Raw genomic sequence first — 18570 nt, 5'->3', positions numbered from 1 at the left:
TCTGAGAAGCAAAGAAAAACCGTCTGGTTTCTTGGGCTTCCCTAGGTCTGAACTGCAGGTGAAGGAGCCTCTGACTCCCGTGCCCCCAGATGTGTGCACAGCCAGAGAAGCCAAGGTGTGAAAGGCACGAGGGGCAGGAGTGAAAGCAGGGCACAGACGATGCCCGGGGGCCCTCAGCCCCACGGCTCTGCTCCCCTCACCGCCATAGCCCTGGTGTGTGCTGGCCCAGCCATGGGACGCTCACCTGTGAAGCTCGCTGTAGAGCAGAGGGCTTCCCAGACCTGGCAGCTCAGAGTCCCCCAGGCGCTGGCGGGAGAATAATGACCCCCAAAGACGCCACACTAACCCCAGAATCCACGTCACTGGACGTGGCAAAGGGGCATGACAGGTGCAGGTGGAGTTTGTAACTAATCAGCTAACCTGAAGCCGGGACGTGATCCCGGATCCCCTGGGCGGACCCACTGGAAGCCCAGGGTCCCTGAACGTGGAGGAGGGAGGCTGAGAAGACTTAACGGCTGTGTTGGCTTTTTGATGGAGGAAGGGGCCACGAGCCACGGAGTGTGGCACGGAGCGGGCAACGTGCGGGCCCCGGGCTCCCCGTGCGGCTTAGGACTCACTCTGGGGGCACTCTTGGGTTAACCCCGCGTTAATACTCAGCTCCTCTTAGGTGGGCCGTAGTGCACGTGCTTCTGTTTGCTGGGGTCTGGGCTGCCGAGGGCGAGGAGGGCCCCCTCACGCATGCCTGGCCACACCGTGGCACTTGTCAGCTGGGGGTGGTTCAGGACCACGGACAGCGTTGGCCCCGCCTGGGACTGGAGCTTAGCGGGACGTGTTCCCAGCAGGATACAAGGACACACAAGGGTCTCCTTGAGTGAGGCGGCGGGGCTGGGGGCTGGAAGCAAGCCCGTGTATCCAGTGCCCAGCGCCGTAGAGCTGACCTCTGGCTGTCGGAGGAGGGCGGGTGGAGGTGAGTGGGCTCGAGAATGGGCAGGTCTTGTCTGAAGGAAGGACCGGGCATGAGTGAGGACGGCCTTCCCCTGGAGGCAGTCGAAACCTGCGTGATATATCGGCCTTTTTGATCATTCCTGACACATTCGACTGAGAAAGTCTCTAAGAATAAAGGCAGGGCTTCTGAGCCAAGCCTGGGAAGAGGCGGCCTCGCTGCTGGCTTTCCCGCCGCAGCTCCCTGGCCTTTGAGAGCGGGATGGGCCGTGCTTCTGTGACGAGTCTCTGCATTGGGTGGCCCGAACATCGGTCGAGACGGACCCACACCCCCGAGATTCCCCATCACGTGCAGCACACCAGACCCTCCCCGTGACGCCAGAGCTCTAGGTAAAGAAAGGGACTTCTATGGGGCGGGGCCTCATGGCAGAGAACGCAGTCTGCTTTTCCTTGGAGACCGGCCCTGCCTGCAGGTTCCCAAGCTCGCGTGGCACGAGACCCCTCGGCTGTGGGGTGTGGCTGGGCCTTCCCAGATGCCCCCCTACCGCTGGCCTGGCTGTCGGCACCCCAGTTGTTTGCCCGTGGAGTCGCCGGGTACAGCGCCTGGCCCGCCGCAGGGCCCAGGAGGCAGACGGCGGGCTGTCCCCCATCTGGGGAAGCGCGTGGACTGCAGTGTCGGCGCTGGGCTGTGCCGCGAGCTGGTCTGGAGGGCGCGACGGCGTCGGGAGCAACAACCGCGGGCCTCGGGTCAGGCGGGTGTGTGCTGGCGTGGTCGGGCTCCGGCACAGGCAGGGCCCCCCCTGCCACCCCGGCCCCGCCCTCGGCCGCCCCCCCCCCCCACCGCCGTGCAGCTTCGGACGCCTGTGCTGCCGCTTCTGTCTGTGCCGGGTGAGCAGCGGGGCCAGCGGGACCCACAGTGCAGGCAGGGAGGACAGGAGCGCGCAGGTGGCCCGCACCCAGCCCGGGCAGGCCTGCTCCTGCCCGAGGGGAGCTGTGCTGCAGGACACGAGGCCCCGAGGTGGGCATCGGACAGGGGGCAGGTCCCCCCCACCTCCACTCCCGGACGCAGCGAGGCGGACGCTCGGCCACAGGGGCTGAGTTGTGTGGGGCAGCTTCGTCCCACCTCTTCCCGAGACGAAGCACCCAGGGCGGGTGGATGGAAAAGGCCCATGGCCGGGGCGCGCTCCCTGGGGCAGCGGGGACTCGGGCAGCGGAAGCCCCGGGGCTTGGCGGAGCCTCTCGTAGGGTTTTGGCTCTGAGACGGGCCTGGGATCTGGGGCGTCGGGTTCTGGAGGCAGCCACTCCGCACACCCCTAGGGGCTGCCGGGTCTGATCCGCTGGGCATCGTCAGACGCTGCGCTCCCCCCGTAAGGGGGGCAGTGCCGCCACCCAAGCTGAGGCACTGTGGCAAACAGGACAACAACAGCCACGAGAAGCTCTTTGAGAAACGTGGCGCCATTCGTCCTGGTCCTCAGGGGCAGCTCCTCTCTGGGGAGAGTTTGAAAGCACCTGCTTCAGCCCTCCAGGCGAGGGGCAGCTCGGAGCCACCAGACAGCCGGCAGGTCGGCGGGCCCACGCGGCTCACGCTCTGACCGGCTCGGCGGCGGTTTCTAGTCTGCGGCCCGGCTGGGCGTCTGCAGAGCCCATCCCGCGGCGCTGGGCAAGTGTGGCCTGAAGCCACGCCCCTGTGGGAGGGGCTTCAGGCACCTGCGAAGTCACCGGAGTCTGGAAACTGCTCCTGTCCTCCCGCCACCGACGGAGGCCCTTGCCCAAGGTCACTGGAATCGGCACCGTTGCCCCCGGGGACATCGGGGATCTGGGGATCTGGGGTCTCAGAGCACAAGCAGCCCACGTGGCCCTTAGGGCACGAATGTCCACCGTGAGGGTCCCCTGGGCCCCGGAGGTGCCAGGGAAGGGCCAGGCCGGGTCTGAGGTGGCCCCGGTGCTCCCGGACCCCCACCCAGAGACCTACGTGTTGGGGGTTCCAGGCCTCGCAGCCCGGGGTGAGCTGGCCAGGAGGGCAATGTAGGCCACAAAGGTGGTCGGCAGCAGCAGGGGGCTGACAGCCTTCCAGGTCGCCTGCCAGTAGAGGCCGGGCCGCGCACGGTCATCCACGCTATGTCGTCACAGAACCTGCCACAGAGACACTCAGACCTGCCACGGGCTCAGATCCCCCAGCCGCTCGACCAGTAGCCTCTGTCCTGCCACACAGATGGAGCCCACGGGGCCGCCCCACCTCCACTCTGACCTTTGCCCCACCTCTTCCTGAGTGGCCCCCGGACCAGGCAAACTTCTGGGGTCCTGATGAGGACCCAACCCCAGGTCAACGTGTGGGGAAGGCCGGAGGGGCAGGTCAGCCTGGCCCAGGGAACGGCAGGACCCGTGGATTTGGCCCTGGGGGCGGGGAGCTCCGGCTCTGTGAGGGGTAGAGAACCCTCTGCCGGCCCGCTGTGGGAGGGAAGGCGGCACCTGACCCGGGCCCCCAGGATGGGGACGGAAGCCCAGGATGCGCAGCAGCTGCTGCAGACCCAGGAGGAGGTATCAGCCACCCAGGAGCCCACCCTCCTGGGGCCCCTCCCCTTCCTGTCCCCCCCCCAGGCCACTCCTCACGGCTCCTGAGGGTCCCCTTCTGAGACCCACAACCCGTTGAGTCCAGGGCCTCACTGTTCCCCCCTCGTCACCACGGACCACTGCCTCTTACTCCGGTGTCGCGAGGCGGGCAGCATCCCTCCGGGGACAAGCCTGCTGTCCCAGTGCCCACAGAGCAGCATGGAGGCCCTGGCATTTGGGGCCTCTCAGATCTCCTAGAGGCACAACGTCCAGGGTCATCTGGGCAGGGCTACGGTCAGGGTGACAGGTGTGAGTCCAGGCGTGAGTGGCCATGAGGGAGACAGATGTGAGTGCAGGTGTGAGTGACAGGTGCGCCGCAGGCCCGGGCCAGGTGTGGATGGGCAGGACCAGTGTGGGGCCTCCTCAGAGGCCTCCAGGACGGTGGGGCTTGGAACCCTGGGTGTCCACCTGTCCTTGGACTTTAGGAGTCCCCCCGCGTGGCTGGGGACTGGTCGTTTTGTCTCTAGCGTCCCCACAGCCCGGCGGGTGGGTCCCAGGGGTGCATCTGTGGACGGGTTTGTTTGGGGAGGGAACTCAGATGGTCCGTGTCATCCCGCAGCTGTCCAGGAGACCGGCTGCCCGATGCCCACACGTGTGTACTTGGGGACGCTTGGAGCAGAGGGGCGGGACCCCTGGAAGCTGACTCACCGTTTCATCCCATAAACGTAAATGACACCAGCCACCCCGGAGAACGCGAAGAGGTTCAGGTCCAGGGAAGCGACGTAGCGGTCAAAGGTCTCGAGCCAGTAGTTTCCCGCCCGCAGCGTGAAGCAGGCGGGCCAGCCCTGGACCCAGCCCCCATGTTCAGGCGTCTCCCCTTGTCCACTCCCCCCAGCATGTCCCCCTGCACCTAGGGAGCTGGAGGACGTGCTCGGATGGAGTGACCTCCGTGGGCAGTGTGGGACGGGGTCCCCTCCCTGACCCTCAGCTCCCCTGTGACGATCCTTGAGGCACTGAGCCAGCGCTGCGGGGTCAGGGCCCTCGAGCCCTCATGGACATCGGGCAGAGTGGACAGAGGGTAGAGGCAGCAGGGCAGTGAGGACAGGCCCTGCAGGGAGGGCCTCCTTGGGGACCCATCTGGGCGTGGCCTTCAAGTCCAGGAGTGGTGTGACGACGCTTTCCGTGTTCCTGAGCGTGGACGTCAGGCCCAGGCTGAACAGCATCACTGAGAAGAGCACGGCCCAAACGGGGGCCCCCGGCACGTGGGGGCGCCTGCGTGACGACGACGGAGCCAGGCCTGTGCCCGGGGCGCTCTGCAACGCGGCGCATCCGCACCGGGGCACGCGTGCGCACCAGCCCCCTCCTGCGTCGGGCTGTTTACAACCAACCACAGGTGCGCCTCTGCAGGAAGGGGGCCTGTGCCCCTAAACCCCCTGCAGCAGGCGCCGTGGGGCCTGGGGGCCTTGGGCTCAGGAGCCCATCCGACCACTGTCCCAAGGTCCTGCCCCCCGACTGCCCCCGGCCTGCTGTCCCTGTCCCGCATCAGCTGGCCCCGTGCGTGTCTCCTCCAGGCACAGCCTGGCTCCGTGGCTACGCTCAGGCCCCTCTCCCTCGGCTCTGGGCACCCACAACTCCCACTCTCGGGTCAGCCTGGATCCCCGACTGCTGGGCAGGGCCCGTCGGACCTGCTGCATTTAGGCCGTGGGGTTTTCTAGGAGCTCAGAGAAGCAAGGCACAGGGTCAGCCCCGATCCCTTCACTGCTGACCCCGGCTCAACGCCTGCAGCCACCTGCAGCCTGGCCGCAGCCCCTGGGGTAGCTTATCCAGGAAGTCCTCCAGGCAGCAGGCCTCCAGGGGGAGCCCGCCACCCGCTCGGGCCAGGTGGAGTCAAGGTGCGCGAGGGCAGCCGCGTAGTCCTCCCTGGAGATGCTCTGGTCGGGGAGATCGAAGGCGTTGACGAGGCAGCGGATGTTTCTGCAGGGTGGCCGGTGGGGGGAGCAGATGCCCTAGGGGCGGGCCCTGGGAGGCCCGGCCTCGGGCACACACGGGGGACAGAGGCTGCAGCCTCGGGGCCCGGATACAAATGGACCTGCCGCTCCCTGCCTCCCCGACTCAAGGGCCCGATGGCCCTGGGGGTGGCGCTCCTAGAGCTGCTGCGGTGGGGCTGTGCGGGGGCAGCTCTCCTCGTGCCTCCACGTCTGTCTCAGGGCTCAAGGCTCAGACTCCGCAGGGCTTCCACGTTTGCGAATTCTCCTGCTCGCTAGCAGGAACTTGTCACCTTGCATCCAGTCCCCACACCATCCCGAGGGCATTTGCGGACGTGTCCAGAGTGGCTGACGCGCCCGTTCCCGCCAGGCCCCCGGGACGCTCTGCCCTCTCATCTGCGGAGCTGTAGACAAGCCTTTCCCAGGCTGGCTGCGGCCGCGGTTTTCGCATTTTTGTGCTTTTTGTCAGTGATTTTGCTGTTTAAGTGCTGTCCAGTGTCCCAGGTGCAACAAGGAGACAGGGATGAGCTGCTGTCCCGCGGGGGTGGCGCTGCTCAGCGCTCGGGCGTGGCCACTGCAGCCTCTCCGGAACATTCCAAGAGGCGCACTTGCCCAGCAGTGCCCGAGCGCCTGGCGCTGCCCTTCCTCCCCCAGCACAGCCGAGCAGGGTCAGGACAGGCGTCCCCCCACGCTCTGCTGACACGGCCACCGTTCCGCTGGCCGTCCGGGGCCGTGGGGACGTTCAGCAGTGCCCAACGGGCAGGCTTGTGCCCCTCTGACGGGCTCCAACCGCTAAACCATATCTGGAGGCCACCAGGCCGTCCGTCCAACGTGGTAATTTCAAGGGTGGGGGCATTCTAACAGCGTCAGCTCCCGGGGCTGTTGTGACAAACGACGTCAGCCTGGGGAGTCTTAAAATAACAGGGATTCATCCTTTCCCAGCTCTGCAGCCAGCCGTCCAAGATCAAGGTGTGGGCAGGGCCGCCCTCCCTCCGGAGGCTACAGGAGAGGGTCCTTCCTGCCTCTTCTAGCCCCTGGGGCCCAGGTGTCCCCGGGCTTGTGGCCACGTCCCTCCAGCCTCTGCCTCTGTGGTCACCCGGCCTTCTCCTCCGTGTCTGTGTGTCCCCCTTCTGTCTCTTATCAGGACACCAGCCATTGGATTGGGGACCCACCCTGTCCAGGACAACCTCACCTTAACCAGACATCTCTGCAAGGACCCTGCTTCTGGGTCAGGTCCCATTCCAGGTTCTGGGTGGACCCTCCACCCCACTGCTCTGGGGAAACAGAAGGTCATCTGGGGGATCCCCACGTGGGGGCTGAGCTCAGGGCCGCCTCGCCCCAGAGCCCGAGGGCACCGTGCTCCCCCATCCAGTCAGCGCCCGTGGTCGCTGGCCGCCTTGAACCCCAGGACAGAGAAGACAGTAATGGGCGCACAGAGGGAGGTCATGCCGTTGACCAGGGCGATGGTCACCGCGCCCCTCGTACAGTTGTTCCTGGGCAGACACGCATGTCATCAGGGCCCCCGGGGGCCGCCTGTGCTCGACCTGGAGCACGGTGCGCTGCTGTGCTCTGAGGACAGCTCAGACCCCTCCCCGCCGACACCCTCCCGGGGGCCCGGCTCGCACTCACCCTGTGGTCCCCACCCCCTCTCCTGCCCCCCCCCCCCCGCCTGTCCCCACGGACAGCCACCTGGAGGTAGGTTTAAGCGCGTCACTGCCGGCGCCGAGTGGCTTTTGGCCCGCGGTCGTGCCTGGTGCCAGGGCCAGCCCGTCCATAAAGGGGTGTGGGCCTGGCGTCTATTTTAAGTAACAAGGAGGTGGACACAGGCAGTATTTCTGCGTTTATGGCCACATGCGTCACACACAGGCAGCCCCCGGTTATGGCCTTGTTCCGGGGTTTGATGACCCTGGTTCTCTGCCTGCAGCCGCTCCGGAACTTGCTGGAAGCTGCCCCAGAGGGCCCCAACCTCCCGGCCCTTGGGGGATGACTCAGTAATTACCAGATCTTGACAATCTGTTCTTCTCAGAAGCTCACACCAGATCACCCTCCGTCCCCGGCCGCAGGTCACGGCAAAGAAATGCGTGGTGTGTCTCTCTGAAGCCTGGCTCCCTGCCCCCAGCCCGGCCCTCCCTGGGCGGGTTGTAACTTGCAAAAGTGATGTGTCCTCCGAAGGCCAGGGACAGAGGAAAGAGTATCTGGGTGGCTGCATCCAGCCACAGCCGGGGGCTCTGCAGGACCTGCATCTGCAAGGAGATAGGGGCCCGAGATCAGACAAGCTGCCCTGGCCCAGTGCCCCCTGTTCTGGAATGTTCCCAGCGCCCCTGGGACTTCTCCCACGAGCAGTGCCACCTGCTCAGGCCCCAAGAAGAGTTTGGGGCCGCACGCGAGGAGCAGTTGACATGGCCAACTCCGGCTGCCTGTTCGTGATGCGTAATGGCCCCCGGGTTCCAGCCACACGAGACGCGTGGCCCTGAGCGCCAGGGGCACCGCCCTCTCGGGCTGGGAGTCAAGGCTGAGCAGCTCGGACTCGGGGTGTGTACTGCTCCCCTCAGGCCCGGGGTTTTGAGGACTTGAGGGCCAGGTGGGGCCCCCGTGCACACAGTGCCTGATGTTTCTGCTGCTAGACCGGGCAAACCGCCACCTGCTTGCGTACCAGGGGCCTGTCCCTCCCCCGGGCAGGGCTCTGCCTGGGAGGCTGCGGGGTGAGCCGGGCAGCCCCTGGGGTCCCGGGGATGCTGGGCCCCGGAGACTGTGGAACGGCCCAGTGGTCCTCGCCTGGTGGGGCTGCACTGTTGGGTGAGGGCCCCAGGGGTGGGACGTGTGGGTCCCCAGCCGGCCTCCCCCCTGAACCCCCATTTCATAGCGGTCCCCATGTTCCAGACCGAGTCCTCCTCTGCTCCCTCCCCTCCAAACCTGACCCCTGGGATCCCAGGCTGCCCCTCCTTGTGACCACACCTCTGCTCCCACAGCCAGGGGTTGGAACGAGCTGGGCTGGGCAGGGGCCCCGGCTCGCGTGCTTCCAGAGCCCGGACCCCTGGGGGCTTGGATTCGGGACCCACTTACGTCGGGCGCGAATAGGTAGGTCCATCCTTCGGTCGCCCCAGGCAGGGTGAGTCCTCTGATGAGGAAAACCGAGAGGAGCAGGTGCGGGAACGAGGCCATGAAAATTGCCTGAAAAAGGCCGGCTGTCAGTCTTCTCAGTGTGTCTGTTCCGCGTGAACCCTCGAGAGGGGTGGGTGTACCGAGATGCTTGGGCCCACTGCCACGTCACCCATGGGATCCAGGAGGCGATGGTGGGGTGTGCGCTCCAGTCAAGCTTGCGGCGTTTGGGGCCCCCCCTGAAGCCCATACGTGGACCCCGCTGAGGAGGACGATGGCCTCCCCAGGGTGGGCGGACTCCCCCTCGCCCACAGTCAGGCCCCTCTTCCTTCCACGCTGAGGCCCCCAGCTCGCTTCTCAGGGTCCCTGGGGCCACACACCTGCCCACACCTTCTCCCGCAGAAGGACCAGCCCCCAATTCTTTCAGCGTTGAGGAGGGGTCTGCACACACGGCATCTGCGAGTGGACGCCCTTCCCTCCTGACCCCCAGACCCCAGTGCAGACACTGGGGAACTACCCAGCGCATCTTCAGGGACTTTCAGGGCAGGATTATTCGGGGTCTCTGGCTGGCTTGTTGCGACTGACGGCTGCTTCCAAACTTCCAGTCCCGTCAAGCTTGGAGCCCCTCACGGGAGAGTCACCATCACCCTCACGTGGTAACTGAGGAAAAGCACAGGTACACACGCACACTCGGACCTGCAAACCTCCGTAATCACGGATCGGGAGACCTGAGAAATGCACAGGATTTCGTCACAGTCATTTAAAGGACAGACATATAACATATTAGACTTATCCAAGCCCCGAAGGAAGAGAGGGCGGGAAGCTCTGTGCTGGGTGCAGTTTGAAAGGCAGGCTTGGGGGCTTAGGCTCCGGCTCCCCTGGTCCTTATTGCGTGGAGACCAGGTAGCTATCAATATGTTTTTTCTCATTGTCTACGTCTCTTTAAAAGATAATCCTGTTTGAAACAAAAATGCTGAGAATGCAGGAGTTTCCTGGCGGTCTAGTGGTGAGACTTGGCACTTTGGTCATGGAACTAAGATCCCACAAGCCGTGCAGGGCAGCCAAAAAAAAAAAAAAAAAGTGCTGAGAATGAACTTGCTGCTTATAACACATTGCAAGTCAAATGTACAACAACAGTGTGGGCACTGTGGGGAGGGAGGGTGACGCTGAGAGCTTCCTCTGTGCAGTGGTACAGCGTTGCCTGGAGACAGACCATGATGCTACAACCCCTGATTCAACCACCAAGTTGCTACTAATGAGCAAAGCACATAGAGTGGGATCAAAACATACTCAGCAAAAGAGTGAAACAGGAGCACAGAACAGAGGGGACAAGCAGGAAAGAAGTACGAGATGACAAGCTAAACCAAACCAGATAAAAAAGGCAGGGGGGCTTCCCTGGTGGCGCAGCGGTTAAGAATCCGCCTGCCGATGCAGGGGACACGGGTTCGAGCCCTGGTCCAGGAAGATCCCACATGCCGCGGAGCAACTAAACCCGTGAGCCACAACCACTGAGCCTGTGCGCCGCAACTACTCAAGCCCGCGCGCCTAGAGCCCGTGCTCTGCAACGAGAGAAGCCCCCGCAATGAGAGGCCCACGCACCTCAGGAAGAGTAGCCCCCACTCGCGGCAACTAGAGAAAGCCCACGCGCAGCAACGAAGACCCAACGCAGCCAATTAAAAAAAAAGGCAGGGATTGTCAGACTGGATAAAAAACAAGACCACCTATATGCTGTCTACAAGAATGACACCTCAAACAAAAAGGCCCAGAGAGATGAAAAGAAAAAAATTGGAAACAGTGCACTATGTTGACTTAGTCAGCAAAGGCTGGGGCAGCTCCTCTAATATCCCAGTGCACTTGGAGCAAAGGCTGGGGCAGCTCCTCTAACATCCCAGTGCACTTGGAGCCGACGGTCGCCAGGCTAAGGAGCTTCACCTCACGGTGACAAAGGCCTCAGTTCTCCGGGGACACGTGACAGAGCTGAAGTTGCGCCCCTCCTCGCCGAGCCTCTGAACCCCAGAGTCCAGCAATGGTGGAAATGGGGCGGGGTCCTCTGGGGCTGGTGGGAGCGGGGTCTGGCGTGTGGGCTCTCACCTTCCCAGTGGTCTCAGTGCCTCTGATGACGCACAGGTACACCATGGCCCAGGAGGCCGTCAAGCAGACCCGCAGCCAGCACTGGACAGAGCCACTGTCGTTGGTGTCGGCCGTGACGTTTAGTGTCTGCCGGTACCGGAAGAGGCTCACAGCGCTGCTGTCCCGGCACTCCAGCCTGTAGCCAGCCCATGCAGTCATGGGCTGGCCATAGCCTGCAGATGACCTGGGCACACCGGGCGGGACCGCTGCCACCCTGAGTGAGGGGCAGGGAGGCTAACTGCCAGTGGCCTCTGTGGCCGACACGGGGAGCCTCCCAGCCCAGCCCCTTGGCCTGAGCACCCAGGGCCAGCCTTGTCCAGCGCGTGCCGAGCACAAGTTTCTATCAGCTAGAGGCAGGAAGGGAAAGAGATCAACCCAGCTTTACGAGCGAACTTGAAAACCATGACTGTTTCCCACATCTGGGAGGTGTCCCCCGATGACGCCCTTGGCTGGGGTCTCCACCTAAGGACTTAGTTCAGGGAGCGCAGCGCCTGTGCCTCACCCTGCTGTCGCCGAGCACACGAGCAGCTGCGAGGGCCTGGGTGCTCCTCAGTGAAGGAACAGGGCGTCCGGGGCCCTGGGTCCCGCAGCGAGCAGGCAACAGCAGGGGTAACGAGACCCAGTCTCAAGGTGTCGGCCGAGGCTGGGCTTCCCCCCCGAGAGCAGTGCCCGTGTGGTTGAGGTCCGGCGGGCAGGCACTGCAGGGCAGCGGGTTGGGAGGAGCTGGGGAGGTACCACAGCACCCATGCCAGGACCGCGTCGCAGCGCGCGCCGGCCAGGACCGCGTCGCAGCGCGCGCCGGCCAGGACCGCGTCGCAGCGCGTGCCGGTCAGGACCGCGTCGCAGTGCGTGCTGGCCAGGACAGATGTGACGAAGCCGCTGAGCCCTGCGGGCTCCAGCCACGGTCAGCGTCCCCCTCCTGGCTGCCCCGTTGCAGACCGTCCTCAAGCACATCCCACAGTTCTGCTCCCTACATCGCCCCAAAGGGCTCCCACTGTCTGCCCGCTGGCCTGCAGCTGGCTGCGTCCGCCCGTGGGCAACCCGTCACCTTCCCGGCCACGTGGTGCTCTCCGGGCTGGGCCGCGTTTGGCTCTCCACCAGCCTCAGGCTGCTTCCAGGTGGGGCTTTCAGATGGCCTGCAGCCACCAGGTGTGTCACGGGCCTGGACGGTGGTGCTCGGATACCTTAGTGTGGCACCCGCCTCGAGGGTACACGGGGAGCTGGGCCTGCCCTCGCCTGGTCTCCCCTGGCCACGGGGAGCTGGGTCTGCCCTCGCCTGGTCTCCCCTGGCGCCTGAGCTTCGGGGATAGGCGGGCTCAGCACTCTGCACGCGTGAGCTGGGCGATACGGGACAGCCTGCTGCTGCACCGGGGCCGGCCCGCCGCCTCTGCCACCACACCCGGCATCCAGTCCTCCCACAGGGACGCCGCTGCCCAGGCCCCTGCGTCCTTACATCAGGGCACCTCCCGTGTCTGCAGGTTCAAAACCACTGGATATGCACTGGAGTGATGATCAAACACCCATGAAACGCGCATGGCACACGTAAATGCAGCCCCCCGCCCCGCTGCCCCAGCAGAGAGGTGCCCAGGTAGGGCGAGATGGCCATCCACACCCGAGGCTGCCCCTGCGCAGGCGCTGGCCAATGGTGAGCTCGATGTGGAAGCGGCTGCCCTCGAGGGCCGGGCGATGAGGTAGGGGACGAGGAAGGTGTCTGAAAAGAGGCGGCGGTCAGCCAGCGGCGCCGTCTGCCCGGCCAGGCCTCGGGCCAGAGGACGACACGGGTGAGGGAGAAGCGCTTGTGGCTGCCCGAGGGGAGGATAGGGGACCCCCATGTCAGGGGGTTGCCATTGTTTTAAATGACTTGGTGTCACCCCACCATCTGGTGCTTTATTGGTGGTTTTCATCCACGGACAGGCTGCGTTGTTCTCCCTGAGGCCCTGTGACCCCTGGTTCCGGGGCTCCTGAGTCGGGGAGCCGGTCTGCTCGCGTGGAGCCTCGGAGTAGGAGACACCCCAGACGGTCTCCCAAGCTTCGCCCTGAGTTGGCGCAGGAACCTGTCTCTTTAACCCTTCACCCCAGTCCAGACGCTGGGATGTGGACCCAGCGGTGGCAGGAGAGGTCGCTGAGGCCCCCAGGACGGAGCACGCACTGAGCGATGCCAGAGCCCGAGGGAAGGGCAGGCAGAGATGGCGGCGGCCCTTCTGCGCCGCGAGCCCCCGTGGACAAAGTGGGTGCCGCGAGGTGGCAGGGCCTGGCCTCCCCGAACCCACAGACCTGCCAGGCCTGCTGGGGAGACCCCGGTTCCCCACTGGATGCTCCCACGCTGTCGGGAGGGCCACTAACTCCCCAGCACGGAGTCGGCGATGTTGGCGTCTCGCCTGAGGGCCCTTCCCTCCGGGTCCCCGCCAGCTGTGCGCGTCAGACCGGCATGTGTGGGCACGTCGATGCTCCAGGACCGACGGCAGCTGCCCCCCGCCCCCCGCACAGGTCCAGGTGACCCCACGGAGCGGCTCAGCGTCAGCCCCTGGCCAACGAGGTCGGTCGGCTGCGTCCTCCCCACGCTGTCTGCAGGAAGCTTGGATTCAGCTTCCAAGAGCCACTTGCACGCCCCACAGGCCCCTGTGTTCTTCACCAGCACAGCTTCCGTCTGGCTTTGCGTGTCACAATCCGGTGTTTGGAGGCTGAGTTGGGGCCCTGGAGGGAGCAGGTGGCCACGGAGCCCTCAGCCCACGTTGGCCTCTGACGGGACTCCAGGGCCAGCGCTTGGGGCAAACAGTGCTTATCGGTGTCTTCTGCGTAGCAGCCGCATTAGAGGAGAAAGTTAAACTCGAGGGACTCAGCCTCAGTGGAGGCGCCGGACGCCCCCGGGGTGCGAGGGCATCTGTGGGCTGGGACTCGGAGCTAGACGGGTGTGGACAAAACCCAGGTCACCCAGGGAGCCCCTGGGGGGAGGGGCCGGTCACAGGGCCAGGGCCCGGGGCACAGACGGAGGGCCCCTCCTCCCTGCCCGCCCCGTCTCCACGCTGCACTGTGGGGTCTCCTGCAGGCGGGCCTCCCAGCCACCCTTAGGCCTCGGGACGCACGGCTGCAGCGTGGCGAGGACTGACGTGGAATGGCCACACGGGCAGGGACCGAGTCCTAGGTACATGACCCGCTGTCTAGGAAGGGCTGCAGCCTCCGGGCTAACCAGACCTTGGCCCCCTTCCCCCTCCCCCCTGCTCTGAGGGGGAAACCCCGGCCGGACGGGCCCAGGAGGGGGCCTTAGGGGTGACTGAGGTCAGCATGACTGGGCCCACCCAGAGGAAATATCCGGGGAGGGCGGGGGTTTCTCCTGGGGCTGAGTCGCCGCACTGGGGGAGAAGGGAACAAGAGGCATTTCTGTGACCACGTGGGGAGCAGCGTCCACCCTGTGCATCCGATGCCTCTCAACCCCAACGGGACTGCCATGGGGACAGGAACTCAGGTCGCAAACCAGGCTGGGGCGCTGGGGGCGGGGCGCAGAGGGCTCCACGTCCAGCGTGGGCACCTGCCTCCCTCAGCTCACACAGTAAGTTCATTTCTGCTAGATCTGAAGGAGGGAGGAGAGTTGGTCCACCATCGGGTGGACCTCAGCGCAGGGTCCACAAGATCCGTGATGCTGGGATGAAGTAAGACAAGCGTATTTGGTCCTCATCCCGAAAAGAGATGCATTTCGGAGCTCAGAGCTCCCAAGACCCTCAGCATCTCGCGGGTGACGGGAGAGAGAAGCAGCATCTGCGGTCCGTGAGAAGCCCTTTAACCTTACCTGGGCTCGTGCCAATGAGGTATAACCCCTGGAGGATGGAGCCGGTGGCCAGAGGCCCTGACCACGCCCACCAGGGAGACCGAGTTAATCCCCAGTCAGTGGCCAGGGGTCCCATCGAAAACCCTGCCCGGCGGGGCTTCTGGGTGGGTGACACTCAAGGCACAGGAGGGTGGCCCCTGCGGAGGCGGGGTCTCCGTGCCCCTCCCTGCGCCTCGCCCTTCACGCCTCTTCCATGTGGCGATTCTGAGTTGTGTAACCTGTGAGCCTAAGTGTTTTCCTGAGTCCTGGGGGCCATTCTAGCCAATTATTGAGCCTTAGGAGGGGTCGTGGGACCCCTTGAATTTGTAGCCAAGTTGGACAGAAGCTGTGGGTCACCTGGGGACCCGCTGCTCCAGATTGGCATCTGAGGGGGGCATCTTGTGGGTGAGCCCTTGGCCTGTGGGGTCAGGCGGTGTCAGGGTGGGGTGAGGTCGTGGGGCACCCCGTCGGTGTCCACTGAGAACCGGAGACCCGGTCGGTGTGGGGAAAACCTCACACATTTTGTGCCACAGCCCTGAGAGCAGAAGGGGCGCCAACGAGCTGGTGACGTGGAGCACGCAGCCCCGTCGGGGGGCCCGCTGTGCACGGCAGCCCGCTGGTGGATCTCGGAGAGCCCCCCCCACCCCGCGCTCCACCAGCCCGGGGGTGCTGGGTGCAGCACACACCAGGCCAATCCGCTAAGAAACTGTGGGGAAAAAGAAGGTTCCGGTCGGAACAGCACCAATAGCCCGGGTTGCCCAAGATCTTTACGGAGAGGATCACACGAGGACAGAAAGGAGAGTGACACGCTGTGTGTGTGTGCGTGTGTGGAGGGGCGACGCGTCGCTGGGGGGACTGCTTCCCAAACCCACCGAGACAGGCGACACCAGGCCAGACACCCGGGCTGGTGCCTCTGTGTCTCTGGCTCACACAGAAGAGTGAGGGCAAAGGCGTCTGAAGGAAGCGCAGCCGAGAGGATCACTGCTGGGCGCCAGGGCCCCTTAAGAACCCGCACGACTCAACCGCGCCGCTTCCAGTGCCAGAGTCCGCAGACCTCCAGGGACGCGGAAGTCCGGGCGGGACAGCGCAGCGCAGAAATCGCAGCCTCCCGATGGGGGACCCCGTCCGTGTGTCTCCCTGGGGTGAACCCCGAGCCGGAGGCCCGCGGCCGGCGACTGGAGTCACCACCGGGCCTCTGGGCTTCTCCCGTCGTCTGGCTTAAAGCACAGCTCGCTGCGGAGCGGCGTCTGTGTGACAGGATCCCTGGCCATCTGTCTAGATGCTCTGCTCCGTCCTGTCCCAGCGTTGCCTGACGCCTCCAGAGCGGGGGCAGAACACTGGGGCGGGGGGTCTGTGCAAGTCAGGGTGAGGCGCCGTCTGCTTCTTGCCTCTCCCTCATCTTGGGAGTCAGCAGAGGTGCTCAGGGCAGGAGACAAGGGCCTCTCGCAGCGTGAGAAGCTTAAGTATCTCATGACGCTGCATTGAGAGCTTCCACGTCTGAAAACAGAGGCGACAGGAGTGTCTCAAAGCCCTGGCGCGGCCGCCCCGAGGGCCTCACTGTCTGGACCGCGGGGAGACGGACCTCGCGGGAAAGGGCTTCCCAGGCCCCCGGCTCCGGCAGCTCTGAACAGCGAGTAAGGCTGTGGGCAGTGAAATGTTTGCAGACGTCGGATCCCCCGCGTGCGGAGCGTCGCCGAGGCCCTGACCTGACGCAAAGGGCGCCGAGAGGCCCCTGCGAGCCCCGGGTCGGGTCTGCCGCCTGTGCTTCTGCAGTTCCCGAGGGGCCCGCGTCAGAGAGGCGCTGGCCAGCAGACCCGGGGCCCAGGCGCCCGCCCGACCCCAAACCGCGGGAGCTCTGGCATCTCTGGGGCAGCTGTTACGGGGGTACCTGCACTTTCAAACTCTCCTGCATGCCCTGTATCGTCTCACAATCAGGAAACAAAGACTTTATAAAGACGCAGCGCCCTTATGACCAGGAAGCCGGCAGGCAGCGCTCACGTGAGGTCCGCTTGCCCACCTCCACTGCCCCCCATCTCGCGAGGAGGGCTGGCTGTCCACCCCTGAAGGGCAAGGATGCCTCCCCGCGACCAGAAGACGGGGCGTGAGTGTCACCAGCTCCTGGGCCCTGAAAGAGACACGCCCCAAATTTCCCACCAGAGACCAACTCAGGCGGGAAGGTCGGAAGGTGCTGGGGAACCGCCGGTCTCGCGGGGCAGAGGAGCCTCAGTTCCGAACCCACATGAGGACGAGCCTGCCTGGAAAACCCCCGCCCTGAACCTGGGGACAAAACGGGCCACGTCCGCCCCCGAAGGCAGTGGTCCGGCCAGCCTGCGGCCTCATGTCCCCAAGAGCAAGTGTGACACCGAGAGAGGGCCCTCGAGCGAGAAGCAGCCCAGCTGAGCCGCTCCGGCTCCAGCCCATGGGCTTCGCTGCTGGGACCCCGAGCAAAGCCCTGGGCTCGCGCTCGGGTGCTGTCAGCAAGGCCGCAGCGCCTGCAGAGGGGGCCTGGGCCCTGACCGCCGCAAGCCCAGACGGGCAGCCTCGTGAACAGCACCGCAAACCGGAGGCCACCGGGCCTCAGAGGGACAAATCCCCCGGGGGCGGCAGGTCCCTAACACCCTGGAGGCCGCGGGTGGGGACGGATGTGGAGGGTGCGCGGCTCACCTCCCCGTAGGGCTGGTACAGGTACGGGGACCTCCAGAGGTCGCCCAGGCCCACGGCAAACCCGACGCAGCTCAGGAGGCACTGGAGCTTGTTGTCCCACTTGGGCCGCTCATCCCCTCCAGCTTCCACAGGTGGGTCCGGCTCCAGGTGCCCGCCATGCCCCCACCTGCTCCTGGCCGCAGCCCGGGACCTCCACTGGGGATGGGAAGCCGCAAGCCGGCTCCCCTGCAGGTGCGATTTCTCATGATTTAAAGGAAAACCAGTGGAGCGGGTTAATTGGTAACAACCCCCCGCCCGCCACAGCTGCGTGCCCCCGCCCCCCGCTGGCTCCTGCCCGATGCCAACAGCCCACAGCTGCTGCCCCCACCAGCACGAGAACCTCAAGGATTCCAAGGCTGGGGCACCTTTAGTTGTTTTTATAAAATTTTACTTTTAATTAACTTCGTGAGATAATTGCAGACTTGCACGTTGCCGTGAGGAGCAGTACCAAGTGCCCACGCTCCCAGCCCCCCAGTGGAGACGTCCTGCAAACATCTCGCCAACGCCACAGCGGACATGTCCGTCCCCGAGGGTCCCTCTGTCCCCTGTGTGGCCGCACTCCCGGCGGCCTGCTCCGCGCTGCGTCGCTATAGATTTGTCACCTCAGGCACCCTGTATAAACCGTGTGACCGTGGGGTTGGCCTCAGTCTCTGGAGACCCACCGGGAGGGGTGCAGTGCGGCCACGGGGCCCCGTGTCCGCTGCGCACTGGGCGGGTGGGGCTGTGAGCGGCAGCTGAGATGAACACCTGCACGCGGCTCTGTGTGGGCGTGGGGCCAGCGCCCGGGCAGGACTGCCGGGCCTGGGGCCGCGTTCATTTTTAAGCCGCATTTATCTTCCAAAGCGATTTCCAAACTTCTCAGACTGTCTGAACGTGAACTTTCCCTCTGGTTCCCAGTGCTCCTGTTCTGAGGATGCCCAGGTAAGTTCCAGAAGATCAGCCCTCCCCTCTGCGTCCACTGGCGCCCCGGTGCCCAGGAATGCACGCTGGGTGTGAGCCCACCATGAGCCACAGGGGTCGTGGAGGGAGTGGGGGCCTGGATCCTCAGGGGGCTCCCTGGGGGGGGAGGGTGACACCAGGGTGCAGGGGAGGGGGCTTGGCCAGGCTGGGGGGACACGTGAGCCCTCGCCTTACCTCGGAGCACCTCCTGCCTGCGGGCTGGAGAGGTAGTGAGCTGTCACGGCGGATTCAGCCTAAGACTCCCACTGGGGCCCCCTGGACGCGTTCGCCCCCGACCCAGCAGACGCTTCCACTAGGACAGGCCCGGGCCCTACGTCCATAATCTCATGTTTCCTGGACGGCGGGCTTGCAGCCGGGCTGCCGAGGCCAAACATGGGGGTCCCGGAAACACAGGCCCCA

The 18570-nt window shown here is 65.1% G+C and overlaps 1 protein-coding gene across 1 annotated transcript; it reads right to left on the bottom strand.

Annotated features, from left to right (window-relative positions):
• Window positions 1-653: 653 nt before the first annotated feature.
• Window positions 654-17729, bottom strand: LOC132517932 (inactive sodium-dependent neutral amino acid transporter B(0)AT3-like). Its single transcript, XM_060145956.1, is given in 27 exon segments — window positions 654-944; window positions 1488-1645; window positions 1784-1938; window positions 2528-2627; window positions 2734-2800; window positions 2915-2937; window positions 2940-3047; window positions 3050-3075; window positions 4201-4337; window positions 4614-4764; window positions 5270-5354; window positions 5357-5466; window positions 6833-6976; window positions 7614-7720; window positions 8541-8648; window positions 10668-10835; window positions 11356-11419; window positions 11421-11522; window positions 12293-12317; window positions 12320-12388; window positions 12391-12465; window positions 13050-13400; window positions 13638-13648; window positions 14866-14926; window positions 15067-15214; window positions 17173-17367; window positions 17634-17729. Coding segments are annotated over 27 exon segments (3135 nt in total).
• Window positions 17730-18570: the final 841 nt, after the last annotated feature.

Source organism: Lagenorhynchus albirostris, chromosome 3 (assembly GCF_949774975.1).
Source record: "Lagenorhynchus albirostris chromosome 3, mLagAlb1.1, whole genome shotgun sequence".
Taxonomy (NCBI): domain Eukaryota; kingdom Metazoa; phylum Chordata; class Mammalia; order Artiodactyla; family Delphinidae; genus Lagenorhynchus; species Lagenorhynchus albirostris.
This window is presented reverse-complemented; position numbering and strand designations above follow the sequence as displayed.